Below are 19144 nucleotides of genomic sequence, written 5' to 3' on the forward strand. Positions count from 1 at the left end.
GACAGACAGACCTGTATTCTGTGATGAAGAGTTGGACCGTGTTGTTGTCAGTGATGTCCACAGAAGACATCCAAACTCTGGATATAAGCTAATGCGTGTTCAGGTAATAATACGGCCACCATGTATAATGTAGAATTAGTCGATCGTTATGGAGAAATAATCCAGGTAGGATGAGGATTATACATCGTGGCCATATTCTTACCTGGAACTCGTACAGAGGTTTTCATGTTACAAAAAAAAAAAAAAAAAAAAATACAGTTAAAAACAATGAACGAGTAATGTCAGATTAGTGCGAAAGGAGTGAGTAACGAGAGCATCAATAGAAATGTAGTGGAGTAAAAAGTATGACATTTGCCCTTCAAATGTGGTGAAGTTAATATAAAAATATCCCCCAAAAATAATACTCAAGTGAAGCACAGATACTCAAAAACTGTGCTTAAATACAATACTCAAGTAAATTGACTTCCTTCCTGTCCACCCCTGCTGATTGGCTGATAGTTAGTTAGTTTGGTTACTCTCATTCTGTTGATAGATGAACTCAGTTGACTGCTCGAACCGGACAATATCCCGTATCCCGTATTTTTGTTTTTGTTTTTTTTTTTATCTTATATCTTTTTTTTTTTTCTTTTTTTTTATCTTTTTATCTTGATCTTTTTTTAATCTAGTCCAAGGACACTCTCCAGAGATCTGGCACGTCGTCGGAGTACTTGAAGTCCTGCATAACATCGTGTCTGCTGGCCTACCTGTCTGAAGCACGGAGGGATTCAGACAGCAAGCATCAAATCCCGGGTTCCGATTGCACAGGTTCACTGCGCTCCCTCTGCCTACGTCACTTCCGCTTTAGCTTTTTCGGATGCGGAAGTAAAGATTTCTCACAAAAACGACTCTAGAAGTATAATTAATGTATTTACCGATTTATTTTGAAAAAACTGTTCCTATATTATTTTTCTAAACTTTGATTCAAAGTGGTCTTTAACCTGCAATAAGCCCTTTAAAGGATTCAATGAAAATGTGTTTTATTGAAATCAGTATCATGAAAAGAAATAAAGTTGAACAACATTTTTGATTTTATAACTTTTATTTAAATGTGAAATGAAAGGCTCATTGGAAAACCTTTACTTACAAAAAAAATAAATAGAAAAATAGTACACGCGGACACACGGTGAGAAAAGCGTCAGCGGAATTTGATTGGAGGCCAAGAAAGCCGTCACCGGAAGTGGTGTTTGCAGGCAGAGCGGGAAACGCCACCACCGCTGTTACGCATGTCAACAACCGGACAGTGTCCAACACTGCGACGTTACACAAACTAAAATCGGTTCGGCTTTATCAAACATTGGCCGCCCGCAGAATACTTAAGCTCAGCACTTGTCCTAAAAGCGGCTGATATATAGGGTAAGCTCGACGGTTTTATCCGCAGTAACAACATGTAAACGATTGGCTAATGTTATTAGCCAATCCATAGTAAACAGGCCAGTACCAGCTAACCACTGTTAACAGGGTATTTAACGTTAGCTACTCTGTATTTTATCGTAACTAAACCATCTTACATCCATATTTGTCAAGTTAATGCTTCGCGGTCAGGGTACGGTTTACATGGCGGAGAAATACACCCGCTATTGAGAGCTATCCTGCCAAACCTAGTTAAAAAAAACCTATTAAAATTATATTTATTCTACCTAAAGTAGCTATGCTAACTCCACCACCTACCATACAAATAACCAACCGGCTAATTAGTAGCAAATGTTTTCTTTTGGAAAGTTAAACTCGTTGGATAAGGTCGAGCTACACTAAGAGTTAAACGTCACCAAGAAGACAATCACTTGTGTTTATGAATGAGTTGATAATATAAACTGACATTTTGACTGTATTCTCACTTTCTCCTGCTCATATAATTACTTTGAAATGAAGCTAATGACCAACAGTCAATGAAACTTAGTAGTATTTGTTCACCTGTGTACCTGTCACTGCATTTATATGCTGATCAATCCTGGATTTTTCTGCTGCTGTTTTCACTGAAATCAGAAGTCAGGAGACATGCAGGCATTTTTGAAAGGAGCGACTGCTCACACTGCCAGACCTCAGAAAGACAAGACAGCTGCAGGACCAAGTACAGAGAAGAAAGCCAAGGCTGTTCCTTGGGTTGAAAAATAGTAAGTATGTGTTGTGTGTGCTGTGTCTATTGGATTGTGTGAATCCACCATGATCACCAGCTTTTACATAGGGTGATATGACCAAGAAAAGAAATCACTTGTTTTTTTTGGGTTTTTTTTGTTTGTTTTTTAAAGCTTGTTACACATAGATTTTTTGTGTAGGTAGTGTGTACATTACAAGAAGTAATCAAAGGCAATCTCACAATTCTTAGTGAAAGAAAAATAGAAAAGAACCAACTCTATTTTAAACCGTTGACTTCTCTCGTTTGAATGAATGCACATGCACACTCACCGCACACAATGCAGTCATCAGTCTGGATATACTTACAAATCTTATCCCATATACCTATGGACTGTCAGCATTCAGATGAGTTAATCGAGTAAAACACAGACTTGAACTGCAATAATTACAGATAGAGTAGAGAAGTTAGTGCATCAATACATCAGCTCTTACATGGATTTTGCAGCCTAATGCAATGGCAGAGCTGTTGTATTGGATCACAATATATTGTGCAGTTTTGCCTAAAAAAGAAATGACCATTAAGTGCGTGTAATCTGTGAGGATGAATGATATCCTTGCAAAGTTATATCATAATGTGTCTAATTGTTCAGTGATGTAGAGTAAATAAATATTAACAGACTTTATTTTTGCACACCCCAGCAGACCAAAGTCAGTTGATGAGGTTGCCTTTCAGGAGGAGGTGGTAGCAGTGCTGAAGAAGTCTCTGGAAGGAGCAGATGTACGTATAAGACTTTACATTAATATGCATTTTTATTAGGACCACGATCGAGTAGTTTCTCCCTTCTCCCTCTAAAATCAAATTTAACTCTTTGAAGAACGGGAAGAATATGTATTAGCAAAAAAGTATGCCTGGCAAACCACGTTTAGACCGACTGTGCAAAAGTGACTGACTACATGCTAAGTGTAAGATTTCATATGTTCTGCAAGTTCTGCAGTGGACCTCTTTCCACATTTGTGTGGATACAAAAAAAAAATCTTCATATCATTATTAAAATAAGCAGTAATGTTGCCTACAAATAAAGGCCTTAGTAACAAAATTAAATCAGCATAAACAAAAGCTAATTCTGTGATGTCCTGAAAAAAAGTTGAAAGGGTAAAGTCTCATTGCGGTTTATGTTTTGATTGCAGCTTCCCAACTTGCTTTTCTATGGCCCTCCTGGAACAGGAAAGACGTCCACCATCCTAGCTGCTGCCAGAGAACTTTATGGGTGAGTGATCTGTGAATGGAGGGTGGGGGTAAGAAGCAGAGACTTCAGCACTTGAGCACAGTTACCCTTTTTGATTTAGTTATTCACGTTTCTGCTCATTCATTTAATTTTCTCTCTTGTATAACTCTCCTCCTTCTGCACTGTCTCTCAATCAGTCCAGAGTTGTTCAGACAGAGAGTGCTGGAGCTCAACGCCTCAGACGAACGAGGCATCCAGGTTGTCAGAGAGAAAGTCAAGAACTTTGCCCAGCTCACTGTGGCTGGAACTCGATCAGAGTGAGTCAGAATGGAGATAATAACATGGTGTAGTTTTCCTGATGGAAGCTGTTCCCTAACTAGCTAAACTGAAAATAGTCTTACTTTTTGGCAGAACCTTCAATGTTATGATGAATAATTTTTCAGCTATTTCTGTCAGTGAATTCAGAACAACTGCTGAAAGTTCACTGTGTTTTTCTGTTGTGTCAGTGGGAAGCCATGTCCTCCTTTTAAGATCATCATCCTGGATGAGGCAGACTCTATGACAGCACCAGCTCAGGCTGCACTCAGACGGACCATGGAGAAGGAATCACGCACCACTCGCTTCTGTCTTATCTGTAACTACATCAGCAGGTTAGCTCACCAAACACAGTTTCCACCAGGCTTACATTCTTCTTTTTGACTGATCCTGGCTTTGCCATACGTCTGTGTTTTATAGGATTATTGAACCACTGACCTCCAGATGTTCCAAGTTTCGCTTTAAACCTCTAGCCAATCAGATCCAAGAAGAGCGCCTGCTGCAAATCTGTGACAAGGAGAACCTCAAGTACACCAAAGAGGTAAAACAAAATTAAGGATATGGCTGAGTTGTTGTTATGTTGACCTGAAAGATACTTTTCTCTGACAAAGTTTCGTGATGGCAATGAAAATTAATTGTTTCAAATCAAGTTGGGACCTAAATACATCTTTTTAGGCAGAGGGTCAAGAGGATGTTACAGTCTTTGCAGCAATAAATGTGCTGCTATTTCTAAATCGCCAGCTTTAGCATCAAGAGCTGTTTATTCATCAGTCTAGGACACATGTCTCAAGTTCACTTCACTTCAGTTTTTTCTTTGCACAGCCAGTGTTAGGGAGGTCTAATTATTGTTTTTGTTTACTTAGAGTATAACAGCATTGGTGAAGGTGTCTGAAGGAGACCTGCGGAAAGCAATCACCTTCCTCCAATGCGCCGCACGCCTCAACAGCAACAAGGAGATCACAGAGCAAGCAGTCATTGAAATAGCTGGGGTGAGATATACTTCTCTATGATGTTGTATATATTTGTGGTTTATTTTTTTCATTAAAACACGTTGCATATTTGTAATCTCACTATATTCTATTCGTTGTGTTTCTGTTGTTCTGTTTTATAGGTTGTCCCTTCAAAAATGATTGACAATTTGCTCCAAATCAGCTTCAAAGGAACATTTGAGAAACTAGAGGTTGCAATCAGGGTAGGTGCTGATATGTCAGTTTTTCCAAATGCAATATTCAAGATGTAAAATTAAAGATGTTAATTAATAAAGAGTTCTTACAATAAATAGAAAACAGCTTCATCTGTAACATACATTAAATGACTAAACTAGTCTTTACCTGTATGTCACATACTTACACATTGAGTGTCTCCTGTCAGAATATGGTGGATGATGGCTACGCAGCTACGCAGATCCTGAGTCAGCTCCATGAGTCTATCATAGAGAGGGACCTGGGTGACAAGGAGAAGTCAGCCATCACAGAGAAAATGGCAGTAAGTGATTTTAGAAAGTGTTCATTTCGGTGCAACTCCAGTGGTCCTGAAGCTGAGAGGGAAAAATTACTTACTGTCAAGAAGGGGTGGGAATCTTTTACTATCTCACTGAGCTTAACACAAAGAGGTTCACTATAATGTACTTCAATAGAGATGTCAGTAATTGGTGGAAAACCAAAGAGTGTGGGGATAGAAGAAATTAAAAGGTTTAATTTTAGCCTGTCTAGTTTCCCAAGAAATAAGTTCCCTAGTCATACATTGACTCAGTTGAATAGTGTTTCAGCTTGTTTTTCTCTCTTGTTCAGGTTGTGAGTAAGTGCCTGGCAGATGGGGCAGATGAGTACCTGCAGATGTTGAGTCTCTGTTCAGTCATCATGCAACAGGCTTCCCAAAACAGCTAAAACGTCACAACAGCACCCCCCTCCTCAGCGAATACTGCCAACTGCTTCTAATAGGACCAATGGTGTCATTGAGACATGGGAAAAAACTGAGTTTGTTCAGTTTTAAGTTTGGGACCACGTGTCTAGCAGTGGATACCAGATGATAGTGATGTTGTTCACTGTCAAAAACTCTATTTCCTGTTTCCCTCTACTCTATGGTGACCATTTCAGTAAATTAGAGACAACAATGTGAACATGCCATCAAAATCTCCTTTACTGATAAATCAAATTCCACGTCTCATTATTTCATTCATGTAACTGCTGACCAACAATTATTTGTACTTTTTGAATTTTGGAAAGTAATAAATACATTTCTGTATCTGTTTAATGAAGTCATGTTACATTATTACAGCACGAGCTGAAGTTATATCCACATCAATACCTTTTAGCTTTAAAAGACACTTCTGTTGCTTAGAGCTGTTGTCCACATTTTTCTGGAGTGTGTGAGTGTCTGCAGGCCCAGGGTTGTGTTTTAGTCATTTTCGTAGAGGAAATAACACAAAAAAGATTTCCAACTGTGGATAACTAATTGTGTAGTTCCAGCTGTTCAGGTTTGATTCTGCACAAACAAAAACAACTACAGCTTTATCTGTGATATAAAATGTGAAGTACTGACTCTGTTGGATTATTTGTATTCGTCCCAGTCTATGGCCCTCAATACTCAAAGCTTAAACATTTATATCTCTTCTTTGCACAACCTGCAATAAATACATCAAACTAGTCGTTAATGTGGGCAGCTGCAACATTAAGAGTAATTACTAATTCAGAGAAATTTGAGGGCATTTTAACTTGGGGTGGAGAAAAAAAGAATTCCCACAGGCCTCTTTTGCTTAATTATCCCAACCACACATGAGACCTTGTGACTTACCAGGGATTTCGGAGAATACTTCTGCGGTCGCACCACTTTACATCAGCGGGTTCTGGAAATATGAGAGTAAATAATCTCCATTCCCTCTATAAGGGCATTTGAATTTTAACCACCACTCTCAGTGAATGAATGCCCCTCAGCTTTTCTTTTAAGAACTGATAACTTAAACAGAACCTGTAAGTCACTTATAGATTCTGTCAGTGATGAAATTAAAGTGAAGCCCAATCATTACAAACTAAATACCTTTACTGATAAGTTACTTATAAATCAACAGTCGTTTGCTGCACAGAATATAAATCCACAGCAACCAGCCAGCTTTCACTTCATCAAATATTTTCAGCATGAGAGGAGCAGATGCCTGAACACCAGTCAGACCTGTATTAAGTTGTGCTGTTCACGACACCTGCACATTAAAAAAAGTATCCCCAGAGAAACACATTGACAGTCAGCAGTAGCAAGGCATTAACATTGCAGACTCTCTGCCAGAAAGGATTCTCCTTCAGTGAGTCCAGTCCATCATGTTCATTCACTGGTGGTGCAGAGCCAGAGTTCGGACCGGTCAGACCACAGAGCCACAGAGCAGCTCTCCGCCACCTGGGCTCTGGCGGAGGGCTAGAGTCAGAGCTGACGTCAGAGGTCGCTGGGTCAGAAGTGATTGGAGGTCCTGTGAGGTCAATCCGAGGCTCCTGGCTATGTCTGGACCACCAGGTGAGCCTGTGCAGCTGGATAAGAGGAGGAAGAACATAAAACATACAACATATTAGTTGTATATGTTCAGTATGTGGGTGCTTTCAGCTATCAGCAGCTTTGCTTTTGTTTTGAATAAAGAATATATAACATAAAGGACTGAGGAAGGATCACAAAAGGGAAGATGAGGCTAGAACACAGTCAGACAAGTGCAGGATACATTTCAAAAGAATCATTAACAAGATTAAAATGGTATAAATCAAAGTGGTACAGTTTGAAATATAAGTGTCTGTGTTGCAAACTGGAATTATGATTATCCCACTGCAGTTCTTTTAAAGATTAACATAGGAAACAATCTAGTTTTTATGATACATTGGAAATGTATCATAAAACCTGAAACCACAGCTTTGAGTCATGTAATTAAAGTCTTCTATGCACAAGGCCTTCATTATAATCAGATATGATACATTAGAAGCATGACTGCATGAGTCCAGCATGTGTCTTTTGTTTGTCTAACCCAGTTTAGATGAGACCACTCCGAGCCAGAGCTCAATCCACAACCCTGGCAAGTATAGACCTTTTCATTGAAATGGGGAAGGAAAAAAACATACAGGTGCTGAGGTTATCTTCTCTTTCTGTTCCTTACATTTTCTTTAGGTATTGGGGGTGTGGCCAAGCTGACAGCAGCAATGATGAGGCAGGTGAGAGCCAACAGGATGAGAGCAAAGTACAGGTAGTGGACATCGGCCAGGATAGCAGGCCGACGATCCGGCTGACCACAGGAAGGAGCTGAGTAGGAGAACTCCAGAATCATGCGGATCAGTCCCACCACTAGTCCCGACATCAGACCCCAGAATGCTCCCTGAGATATATAAAGACAAAATATTCAAAACAAACACACATGAAACTGATCAAAAAAACGGCAAGTAAAAAGGGAAGATTCAGCATTTTCAATCTTGTGGCTCTGTGTTGTGAAAAACAGCTTCAGTCCTTCTACGGAATCTGAAACTTTCCAATAGCAGCACACTGTAGCTTTTGGTTTGTCCTGAAGACATAGCATTGTTCAGAAGACATAGTATAACTTCACAACCAATAGCAATACACCACATTCAGCAGCAGAAAAAAGACTGCAACTATAGCAGTGAGGCTAAATCTTAAAAAATACATTTGCGTCAAGTCAAATCACCAAAATGACTAGAAACTAACACATTATCACCACAGGAGAAGAAGCCGTGATGAGGTTAATGCATTCATATGTGTAAAAACATTTATTTATGTTCATTTATAATCTACAAACAAGCATTGTCACAACATGACAGTACAAGTTACACTCCTGGCTGCCAGTGGGCTGTGAGTTTTCCAGCTCCTTGTGTAAAGGTTGAGATTTGTATTTTATCAAAAGTCTGTATTTTATCAAAAGAGCAGTGGCAATTTTTGAGACTAAACCTAATCTCATGAGGAATTAAACTTGTGTGTATGTGTTTGTGTGTGTGTGTGTTAGAGAGAGAGAAACCTACCTGTTCGTTGGCACGTGGCCAGAAGATAGCCATTAGAAAGACAGCAGTAATGGGAGGAGCAAGAAAGCTGGTCACTGATTGGATATAATCAAAGAGCTGGCCGCTATTGGCTGTTTGGATGATGGGAATCCACAACAGACTGACACACACCAGGAGCAGGATGAACAGCCTGAAAATACACACACAGTATTAATGTCACCACAAAAACTGAAACTGAAAAACATCGTCATCAATTACAGCTTTTGATTTTTGGACTAAATAAGGGACAGTCATTTCCCAAAATGTTCACCATCTTTTTTTATAATCAATCATATCCAATTTAATTAAATTTTTTGAATTTCGTAATAATATATTCATGAAATGGTCCATGATTTAAAAAAATTATATATAACTGATCACCATGATTTCGCCTGGTAAACACTATTGCCTCACTACAAGTGTAATCTGGGCTCGAACTTTTGGGCTTCTCTGTGCAAGGTTTGCACATCCTCTCTGCGAGGGATTCCTCTAACCCCCCCCCCCACATTGGTCATTAGTGTGTGTGTGTGTGAATGGCTGTTGGTTTGGTCTCTATATGTCAGGCCTGCCCTACCTGCCATGTCAGCTGAATTTGACTTCAGCCCCCCATGACTTTAATATGACTTTCATTATCCAATGGATTTCCGTGTTAAGCAGCAGGGAGCACAAAATTGTCAGATTGTTGGGGTGGTGTGATCCGTGTCAGTGGAAATCGGAGTGAACTAGACACACACACTCACTGCAGGAGTGCAGAGTGAGAGGGTCCTTTTGTTATGAAAAAGTGTAAGTTCATCTTTGCACCGCTACCTTCCAACAATCATGAGCTCCCTCTCTGATGCTTTAGGTCTGAATCGGTGGTAGAGGTCCAGTGTAAACAGAGTGGAGCTGCTGTTAAAGATGGAGGTCAGAGATGACATTAGAGCAGCCAACATCACTGCCAGCATCAGGCCTCGAAGACCTGCGCACAGAAAGCATTCAGCGTTCGCAGGTGAACAGCCCTGATAAGACAGAAGTTAATGACAAAATACCAAACGTATGACTGTCCAATATGTCAAAAACGCAGCAATAGTTCATCGCGATTTGATTTCTCTATAAACTGTCTCAACATGTATACTGCTTTCTTAGAATACCGTGGTCCAACTGGAGCTGGACTGAAAACTCATGTACGTGTGTGAAACTCACCCATAGGCATTAGCTCGATCACTAGTTTCGGGTAGGCAATGTTGGAGCAACCAACCGAAGCGCCACACACACTCTGACACACCTCAGGAGCCACACAGCCTATTTCATCTACAAACACACAAGCACAGTGATGTCGGTTCAAGTGTTATTGTACTTCATGCAGTGCACATAATTGATCCCAAAATCTATGGGCTACATGAAAACTGACAAAAAAAAAAAAAAAAACTAAACACTTTTTGATTGCAATTTGGTGTGAAGAGATGTGTGTAATTTGACAATATCTAAAAAAAAAACAACAGCAACTTTGTTACGCAAAAAAGCAAACAAACAACAAAAACACAGATAAATAAAAAAAACTTTCTCAGCATACAGGCTGCAGTTAGGCGCATACAGTTTTAAGGGTAGCACAAACACATGAGCAGCTAAATGGATCATGTTGGTTTGTGCAGGTTTATAGTATTCTATATTTTCAGGAGATAAAAAAAAATGTCTGAAGCCAAACAGCATCAGTGTCACTGCCTTGTCCCTGGTAAACAATCATGATAGGACGGTGTGGGAGTCACAGGATGCCTGACTTGCCCCTCCAGGTCCAGATTATTGTTCCCTGATGCACAGCAGGTGTTTCAAAATGAAATGATAAGGCAGTTCAGTCAGATTACAGGCATCACTTGTCTTAGTTAGTTTCACATAAACAGTGACAACTTCACCAGTTACACCAGGAAACTGAGCCAATGACCTCAGTAATGTACGTTTAGTTGATTTTAGGGCTAAACCCTGTATCTCTCCCTCGGCTGCCAGTGTCACAGGTAGAAGTAAACATCGGTGTTGTGTGCTTTAATGATGCGGTGATCACATGGTGTCTGAAATTAAATATAAAGAACCCCTGACATGACAGTTCAGAGAGGCAGAGGGACTGACCTGGGAACAGCGCTCGGCTGATCATGCCTGGCATGACAATGAAGAACATGGGCAAGAGTTTGAGGTAGCCTCCCAGCACACTGCCTGCTTTGGCATGAGACAAAGACTTGGCTGACAGAGATCTCTGCACTATAACCTACATGCATGTACATGCACAGGGAGGGGGAGAGAGAGGGAATGGTCATGGCAACCTGAGCTAACGCAGAAACAGTTTCAGATGTTTTCATGAAGGTGTATTCCACATGCTGTTTGAACCATCATGTTAAAGATGGACACAACTTTTCACCTAAAACCATAAAATACCGAAATGCTCTTTCATTTTTCACATAACCTAGATGTTCTTTCCTTAATCCTCTAAGGACCACCACTAAACACCCAACCGCCACATGAGATATCACAAGGACAACCACTTAAAATGTTGACAATGTCTGGTAAAACATTTAAATCCATGAACTACGTGTCTTAGTGTCTTAGCAAAGTCACCTGATCTGTGCACCAGACCCATGTGGCCAGCACCGTGAGCCCAAACACCAGACCCGGCCAGGGTATGTCCCCTGAGATCGGGTCTCTGAACATGCGAAAGGCATCACTACGAGGTAGGTGGCAGGTGGTGTTGGCCACCGTCACTGAGGGAACTGCTGACATGTAACGTTCCATCAGGCCCTCATACCAGCCAACTTTGGAGAAGGCTGCAAAAAGCATAGAAACACAAACTTGACTTGCAATTATTAGGTTTTTTTTTCTTCTTCTTCTTCTATTCTACGATACTCATTGCTGATACAAAACATAGCAGTATTCTGTGACTCTTACCGATGAACATTAGTGCAAAGGCTCCCCCAACCATGATCACAGTCTGCAGGGCATCAGTGTAGATCACTGCTGTCAGTCCACCTACACACACACAGTTATGTCTTCATTGTTTCAAATTCTTTTACACCTGAGTGAGATGACAGATTTACTCCACATCTCCACAAAATAACTCAAAATTCACCACATTAAAAATCAGATGACTGAATTTGGATTGAACAAATGAAGATTCCTATTTATCTAAAAGCATGTAGAGCTGTGTGTGTGTGTGTGTTTACCTGCCACAGTGTAAGCAGCAGTGACCAACAGCAGTATGCCTGTGGACAGATACAGATCCCAGCCCAAAGACACCTGAATGAACAAAGCCCCTGAGAAGATATCTGTCTGGGTAACAAAGACACACACACCCAGTCTTAGTTTGTATCTTTCTTACATGGCACTTTACACAAAAGAATCGGCCAAATGAATAAATGGGCTTGCAAATGTCTTACAGATATTTTGGTGAAAATGTAGAGGAGGAGTGACAGAACAGACATGTAAATTCGTATTCTCTGGCCTCCAAAGCGCTTGGCCAGATATTCAGGCATGGTCGCTACACCCGCAGAGATGTAGACAGGAATGAAGATCCACCCCAGAGCCACCAGGACCCATGCCGCCTACAAACACACACACTCATCTTACCCACAAAATTTTAAAATAAAGCAAGACAAAAAGGCTGAGCCTACACAAATACTGTACCTTACTGTAATGATGCTTGGCTGAATCATCACAGGTTGTCTAATTGATTTCATGTAAATCACAAGCAATCAGCATGAAATCATTTCATACTTAGCAACACTGTTTTATAAAATTTTATGCCCAGAAAACTCTGAGGTGAGCTGGAAGGTCTGATGAGACTAAAATTGGAGCTATTTAGCCATCAGACTAAACCCCATGTTTTGTGAAACCACAGCACTGCACATCACATATTGTATGAGATCACGTCTTACATTCCATTCGAATCCTCCAACAGCAATTCCTCCTGCTGCTCCTGTTCCTGCTAAACCAATAAACAGCCCGCTGCCCACATTACTGGACATCAGCGACGCTCCAATCTGTAAACACATGCGTGTAATAGAAAAATAACGACACAAGTTTACATTTACTTAAACAAATGACTCAGTCAGTCAATAATTGGTTATTTATTCCAAATATGTAAATGTCAGTCAAATGTAGCCTCAGTCATATCTTCTTAGCATTGTGACATTAAATGAATCACTGCTCGACTACATATTCGATTACTGTGGTACTATGTCACCAACAGAAGGAGGTGTGAGAAATGCCTACAGCCAGTAAGACCCAGAGGAAATGAAGTGTGAAGTGCAGAAGGTGCAAAAGAACGGGGGTGTAAAATGCAGCCCCACCACCTCCTGCTGGACAAAAATGGCTACTGTAGCTCAGTTCATGCTGTTTGCCATTCAGTGACATATTATCGGGCAGTGAATAAGTATGGACGTAGACAACAAGTTTAGAAAGGTCTCTATTTTCTTTTTCATTTATTAAGTGAACGTGGCACACAGTTTTTCTGCTTTTTTTGCTACCTTATCATGGATAACTGTTTTGTTATTTGTGCTGTTCCTAAAGCTACACTTTGAATTCCAAAATATAGGTGCAGTACAATGCTACGCTAAGGGTAAAAGCAGCAATGCAGCAGTGTGTTGACAGTAAGAGGGATATAAAACATATGGACATCAGGCACAACAGGTACTCACGGGCCACCATGTCATTGAACGACCGGCCAAGAAGTATCCCCCTACAGTGCTGCGATTGGCCCGTACTGATGACTAAAGAAGAGACAGAGCCAAAGATCAAGAAAAGATCAAATTGGGTTTCCTCCAAGATATTATCGACTTTTGCATATTTCTGATTCTTTAATAATACTAACAACAATGCTGAAGGTGTGAGTGTAAAAAAAACATCTTACCCAGATTCCAACCACCATGACAAAGATAAAGTAGACCACAAGCACACTGATGTCAATAGCATCCAAACTGAGACGTGTGCTGGGAGGTGCTGCAGTCGTGACCCCAGAGGAGCTGCCGACTGTACAGAACAGGCAGACACATCATTTCCAACTGTATGAAAAGCAACGCAAAGTGCAAATCTCATGTGGCCTGGAAGCACATCAGGATCCCCCAGGAGGAGCTGAAAAAGGATCCTATGAAGGGAGACAGCTGGAATGTTTTGTTTGACATTCTACTGCTGCAGCTTTGGATGAGCAGCAGAAAATGAATGGGTGGAGGGATGGAAAGAGGCTGCTCAATCCAAAGAACCCAGTTTAGAGCATTTTTGCATCATTTGTAATATAACAGCATAATTAAGCTACGTCGTAAATTCACCTACATCAGAGCTACGTCGTCACATTTGGTTTAACATTATGAACCTCCTGTCCTTCCAACATAATTAATACATTATGTGTCTTTACTGTATTTACTACATTTACACTCAGGCCGATTTGCTTTTGTAGCACTACACTGTTGGATCAGAAAATAGATTACAGCTGCTGAAATAGTAAACTGGAAGGTGAGAACTTTCAGATTACACAAACAAAACTGAAATTAGTGACTTCTTATTTAGTTCTGTTTTCTTGCACAGCTAAGGAAGGCTTTTTTTCATTGTGGGAACGATAATGTGTTCTTAAATATAATAAAGTTCAGCTCCTTTAGCCTCAGTTAGGGTATTATATTAAAGCTGCTTGTAAACTACAGCATACGGAGAAAAAGAGCTTGAAAAGGGGTGAGATATCACAGTTAGGATTAGAACACAGATCATTATGACATGTTGTTATTGTACTAAAGGCAGTAATCAGTAACTGCGAATGAATAACCACTACAGATCCATGTGGGCAGGTTTCCAAATAAGTAAGGAACATGGACTTTGTGAAGTGTTCTTACATTATAATCACATTATTACTGTCATTGTATTATTAGTGTACTCTATTGTTAAATAAAAAAAATCAGAGTGAAGAATATTCCACAAGAAAAACAAGCTTGATTTAGGAAAAACAGATCCCGGAAGTTCCCCACTGTTTCAAATGTGAATTGTTAGCTTGGCCATATGCCTATACATTGCTTTGTGGGCTTTCCTTAAAGAACTCCAAGTTCATGGTCATGCATAACATCAGAACAGGTGGTAAATGTTGTTGAACATTTGTTTTCGGATATAGAAAACAAATTATTAATCACTTTGAATTTGTCTCGTATACAGTATCCCTGTTTCCACCTGTACATAAAATCTGCATTTTACTTGCCATAAAAGTACAGTTTGTTGTTGAAGCAGTCAAACACAGATTTTATGGGCATAAAACTGAGAGAACGCAGGTTCATACCTGTAGTGAGGCTGCCGGACATGTTTATTCCAGTCTTCCAGATCCTGTTGACTTCTTACAAACACTCAGTCTTCCTACTTTTCACCTATTTTGTTCCTCTCAGTCTGTCTAACAGAATTTGTCAGTCCTGCTGGTAAACACGGGAGAGGTATGTGAATGTGTGAAGACAGCCTTTAGTTTAATTATTAATCACTTTGTTTCCAATATGGTCAAACTTCACTGAGTGGTAATAATCGGTTTGGCAAAAACTGAACATACAGAAAATCAGTAAAAGTTCATTAGATAATGTATGTAGTTTGAATACACATTTAATTGGTCAATGCTGGAATGCTCAAAGGCAATTGCAAAGAGGTATATGCTAGTCCTTTATGTCAGTTGTACAGTTAGGTTTTTAGTTTGGCATGTTGTTTAAAAGGTCATTACAACATTAAGTTGCATATTAATTTAATGCTTCAATAAAGAAGCATCTAAAGGTCCTTTGGAATCATCAGCAGCCAAGTCAGGAATAAAGGTTTGTAGTGCTGAACTCTTAATGATTACCTGTCTGATACACAGGTTGTAACTGACCAGATACGTCAGCTAATTAGCTCCCTTTGTGTTAAACCAACACAACACATTCCTGTTCAGTGAGCAGCTGTACACATGACACCGAACAAAGACCAGTGATTTACAACAAGTGTTCACTAGCAGCCGAAAACACACAAGTCTGTTGGATGCAAAGTTGAATGTGTTGTATCCAGCATAAAAATATTTGGTCTTTATTGGATTCATCACTGAATGACTTTGAACCTTTGAGTACTTTGAGTACATTTTTTGTCTTTATCTCCTGAACTGCTGTCCGTCTCTGACAGATGGTTCTTCTTTGAAATGAAGATGCTGCTACTGAAATGTGAGAAATACAACCCAGGCATCTGAGATCAGCGGCAACAACCGTTACCTATTTGTAATTTATTTCCTGTTGGCTAACCCTCAATTTAACATCAATTTAACGCCCCCCTCCCGTATGGACTTAATTTTAGGTTTCCATGATGTGATTGGGTTTCAGTTTTAAGTCATAAATCCACGCATGCATGTACAGATTATGTTCATGTAGCCTGAATTGTAGGGCGCTGAAACTATAATACTTTGGTTACCTCAGAACTCGGTACTGAAATGCTCTTAACCAGCACGACTATTCACACATAAATGCATTCAAGATGACACTATTTAATACTCCCGGAACCAACTGAATATAATTTTCTACAACTGCAATGAAATCATCACTGATGCAGAGTTTATGTTGTAATTTTCACAATAACTTTATTACATGAATTCTTTGTACACCATTTAGGAAATCTTACAGCCATCTTCCTCCTTATAGTTTGGGCGGTCCAGCTATCCTCCATCCCTCCATCTTGCCCACTTTTGTGAAGAAGGCCAGTGTTCCCAGACCCAAACACGCTGATGTGCCCGTTATAGCACTATGGGCTGAAGATGTACAGACACACATACACAGAAGACAATATAGCTTAATTTGGGTGGAGTATTACCAAAAATATTTACACTTAATTTGCTATGAAACAGTTATAAACTTAATTGCTAGAAATAAATCCCTTTGTCTCCATGGGGTATTTGTTTGGATGGTAATTTTTGCCTCCAGTTTATTTTTGTGTTGAACCATTTCCTAAGCAACAGATATCATGAATTCAAAGATTTAGATGACGTGATCATAAGATAGAGAAAACGCTCATTGAACTATGACCTCAAACTCTATTTCTACCTGGATGTAAGCATACTGGTTTCAGATGAGTGATTTCTCAAGCATCTTTATTGACTATCGCAATTATCGCCTATAGCCTGCCCAGCACTGTGCTGTTAAACAACTAACATAGTGGCTACACGGAACATGGGGACGATAAAGTGAGCTGCAGCCCACAACCACAGACCAAAACAGCTCACATATCTGTGTGTGTCCCCACTATGTGTATGGAATGATAATGCTCTGAAGTGACCAGTGCAAAAACAGTTGACGACTACTTTTAGCAGGTTCACTCACATAAAAAAAAAAAACAAACCAAAAAAAAAACAAAAAAAACAACACACAACTAAATTGCCTTTAACCTCAAATTTTAATGTAAAAATTAAGCCGAGAGGAAAACTCCCAAAACTACAGGATAGGATATAGAAATTCTATCAGGAGCCTCCACTCTTCTTATCTTTAAAACTAACTGGAGGTTAAAAACATACTCAGAGGTGATTGTTTCAGACTGGAGGTGGAAGAAAAATAGGCTTGAAAAGAAACATGCAGTATTTCCAATGCTAGAATTAATTCTTACTTTTGGCTCCCAGGAAGATCCCAGAGGCGCAGCCTCCGATGAAGTAATTCAGAGGGTCATCTGGAGCTTCACGAGCCTGAGCAGTGAGACATGTTGCCATGCTAAAGATGGCTCCCATGGAGGCTGATTCAAACACAAACAGACATCCATGTCAGCCTTACACAATTTTATGCAACCAACCAGAGAAATGTGTGGCATCCATAGGTCAGTACATAAGCTCATTTGAAACAAACTGTAACATGACTTGAAAACCTGGTGGTCCTGACTCTGTACACCAACCCTTTGGATGTAAAATAAAACAATTAAATTCAAATTCAAAATTTCATTGAATTTGAAACACAACCTGGTGGATTCCAGCACAGAAGCAACAGAGGGAACCAGAATTCCCCACAAAATTTGATTTTTTTGTGGTGCTTTCTGAATTTCTTATTAAATAACATAAGGTGCTTCACTACAAGTATTTTAATTGGCAAGTACTTTGTGGGAATAACTAAATTTATTGGATTAAACACTAACCCCACACCTCTAATGGTTCACACTGTGTCACAAAAAGACTATCAGAAAGCTAAAGGTGGACAACAATGACAGCACTAATAATGATAACAATAATAATATTAATAGTAATACCCAAGGTAACAGTGGTGCTGGTTGCCCTCTGCAGTGCTTCCAATGCAGTGTCAGGCTGGAATGCCATAATGTGGTAGGCTGAACCAGCAAGGCCTGAAAGCACAGACAAAGACACACATTACAGCATTTAGTTATTATTAGTTATCGTTAGTTTACTTGTCTGTAGTCATTACAACAAATGTATGTATTGAGGGCATTGATCTGAATCCTTGGACTGGCTGTACTATGCTACAGATTGTAAATCCACTTAGCCCCTCTCACAAATATTTACTGTCCCAAAACGGGTTTGAACCAGCAGGTTCATTTATCTATATGGATGACTACTCACTACATTTTTATTGATAAGTTTCCATAGATTGACAGATTTTGCATAGAATAGACGTTATTTTAGAGAATAAACTCAGTTGGGGTCCAGTACAATAGATTCATCTCCAATTCAGCAAACTTGGGATGTGAAAACAATCAGCTACACAACACCAGAGCCGGTGTGAGGAGTTGTTGTCTTCGTCGTCTCCTTCATAAAGACACCAAATGCACCACTGGTCGGTCAACTGATACGTTGTCGGCTATACTGCCAAAATTACAGCACTCCAGTTCGATCAAATAAAATTCACTAATCGGAGAGTTTCTGCAGTCAACTGAACGCATCTTGTTTGAAGGCAGCCAGAGGTTAGCCTGCTAGCTGACGAGCGTTAGCATCAGCTAAAATGTTTAACGCTATCAGAGAGCATCCGGAGTGCACACGAGTCGGAACACTTTCAATAATGCTGATATTTACCCAGAGCTGCGGCGAGTTTGGTGGTGATCCATGTTTTGCCGACGCAGTCCGTGCCCTCCGGTTCGTCCCAGTACCCCATTTCAGACTGAGCAAGGACAAAGTATGGAGGACGAGACTCTCGCGAGAAGTGTGTTGTTGCTCCCCTTTGTGTGAGGTGACTTCTGGGACAGTTTGTAATGCTCTACGGCCACCTACCGGACCGGAGTTTGGAGCTGCAGTCACTCGTTCATAAAGTGGAAAGATAAAAAATAAAATCAATTCACTCAGGTAGGTAGTTGATTCAGTTACTCCCGACAAGAATCAAACCCAATTGAAGCTCTCATTGTTGTTCACAAACACACTCACACTCAGACCTCCCGACAATTTGGAGTCACCAGTGAGTCCAAACATGATGTCTTTGGACGGTGGGAGGAAGCCGGAGTGCCTGGAGGAAACCCATGCAAACTCGACACCAGGGGTCAGTAACCTTTAGCACTAAAAGA

General features: G+C 40.1%; 3 protein-coding genes across 4 annotated transcripts; 1 reads left to right on the forward strand and 2 right to left on the reverse strand.

The window, feature by feature from the left end:
- The first annotated feature begins 1248 nt into the window (after positions 1-1248).
- On the forward strand, positions 1249-5910 carry rfc4 (replication factor C (activator 1) 4). 2 transcript variants are annotated; one of them, XM_029499291.1, is made up of 11 exons: positions 1249-1392; positions 2023-2150; positions 2812-2890; positions 3301-3380; positions 3536-3655; positions 3845-3988; positions 4074-4194; positions 4517-4642; positions 4765-4845; positions 5025-5138; positions 5444-5910. In XM_029499291.1, the coding sequence occupies exons 2-11, from the start codon at positions 2035-2037 to the stop codon at positions 5537-5539; spliced, it is 1077 nt and encodes a 358-aa protein (XP_029355151.1). In that variant the 5' UTR covers positions 1249-1392; positions 2023-2034; the 3' UTR covers positions 5540-5910. The 2 variants fall into 2 exon arrangements, with proteins under 2 accessions (XP_029355151.1, XP_029355152.1); XM_029499292.1 differs by having other exon boundaries at positions 2026-2150.
- Positions 5816-15055, reverse strand: slc5a9 (solute carrier family 5 member 9). Its single transcript, XM_029499289.1, has 14 exons — positions 14943-15055; positions 13539-13657; positions 13327-13398; positions 12565-12669; positions 12067-12231; positions 11854-11959; positions 11579-11659; positions 11252-11457; positions 10769-10904; positions 9851-9958; positions 9476-9626; positions 8651-8819; positions 7780-7995; positions 5816-7168 (listed from the first exon to the last, which is right to left on the reverse strand). Exons 1-14 carry the CDS (start codon positions 14962-14964, stop codon positions 6857-6859), a joined length of 1968 nt encoding a protein of 655 aa, XP_029355149.1. The 5' UTR covers positions 14965-15055; the 3' UTR covers positions 5816-6856.
- Positions 15056-16224: 1169 nt separating this feature from the next.
- On the reverse strand, positions 16225-18794 carry ndufa11 (NADH:ubiquinone oxidoreductase subunit A11). The gene is made up of 4 exons (XM_029500692.1): positions 18663-18794; positions 17885-17977; positions 17258-17380; positions 16225-16409 (listed from the first exon to the last, which is right to left on the reverse strand). The coding sequence occupies exons 1-4, from the start codon at positions 18739-18741 to the stop codon at positions 16297-16299; spliced, it is 408 nt and encodes a 135-aa protein (XP_029356552.1). The 5' UTR covers positions 18742-18794; the 3' UTR covers positions 16225-16296.
- Between the last annotated feature and the right edge of the window lie 350 nt (positions 18795-19144).

This window comes from Echeneis naucrates, chromosome 4 (assembly GCF_900963305.1).
Source record: "Echeneis naucrates chromosome 4, fEcheNa1.1, whole genome shotgun sequence".
Taxonomy (NCBI): domain Eukaryota; kingdom Metazoa; phylum Chordata; class Actinopteri; order Carangiformes; family Echeneidae; genus Echeneis; species Echeneis naucrates.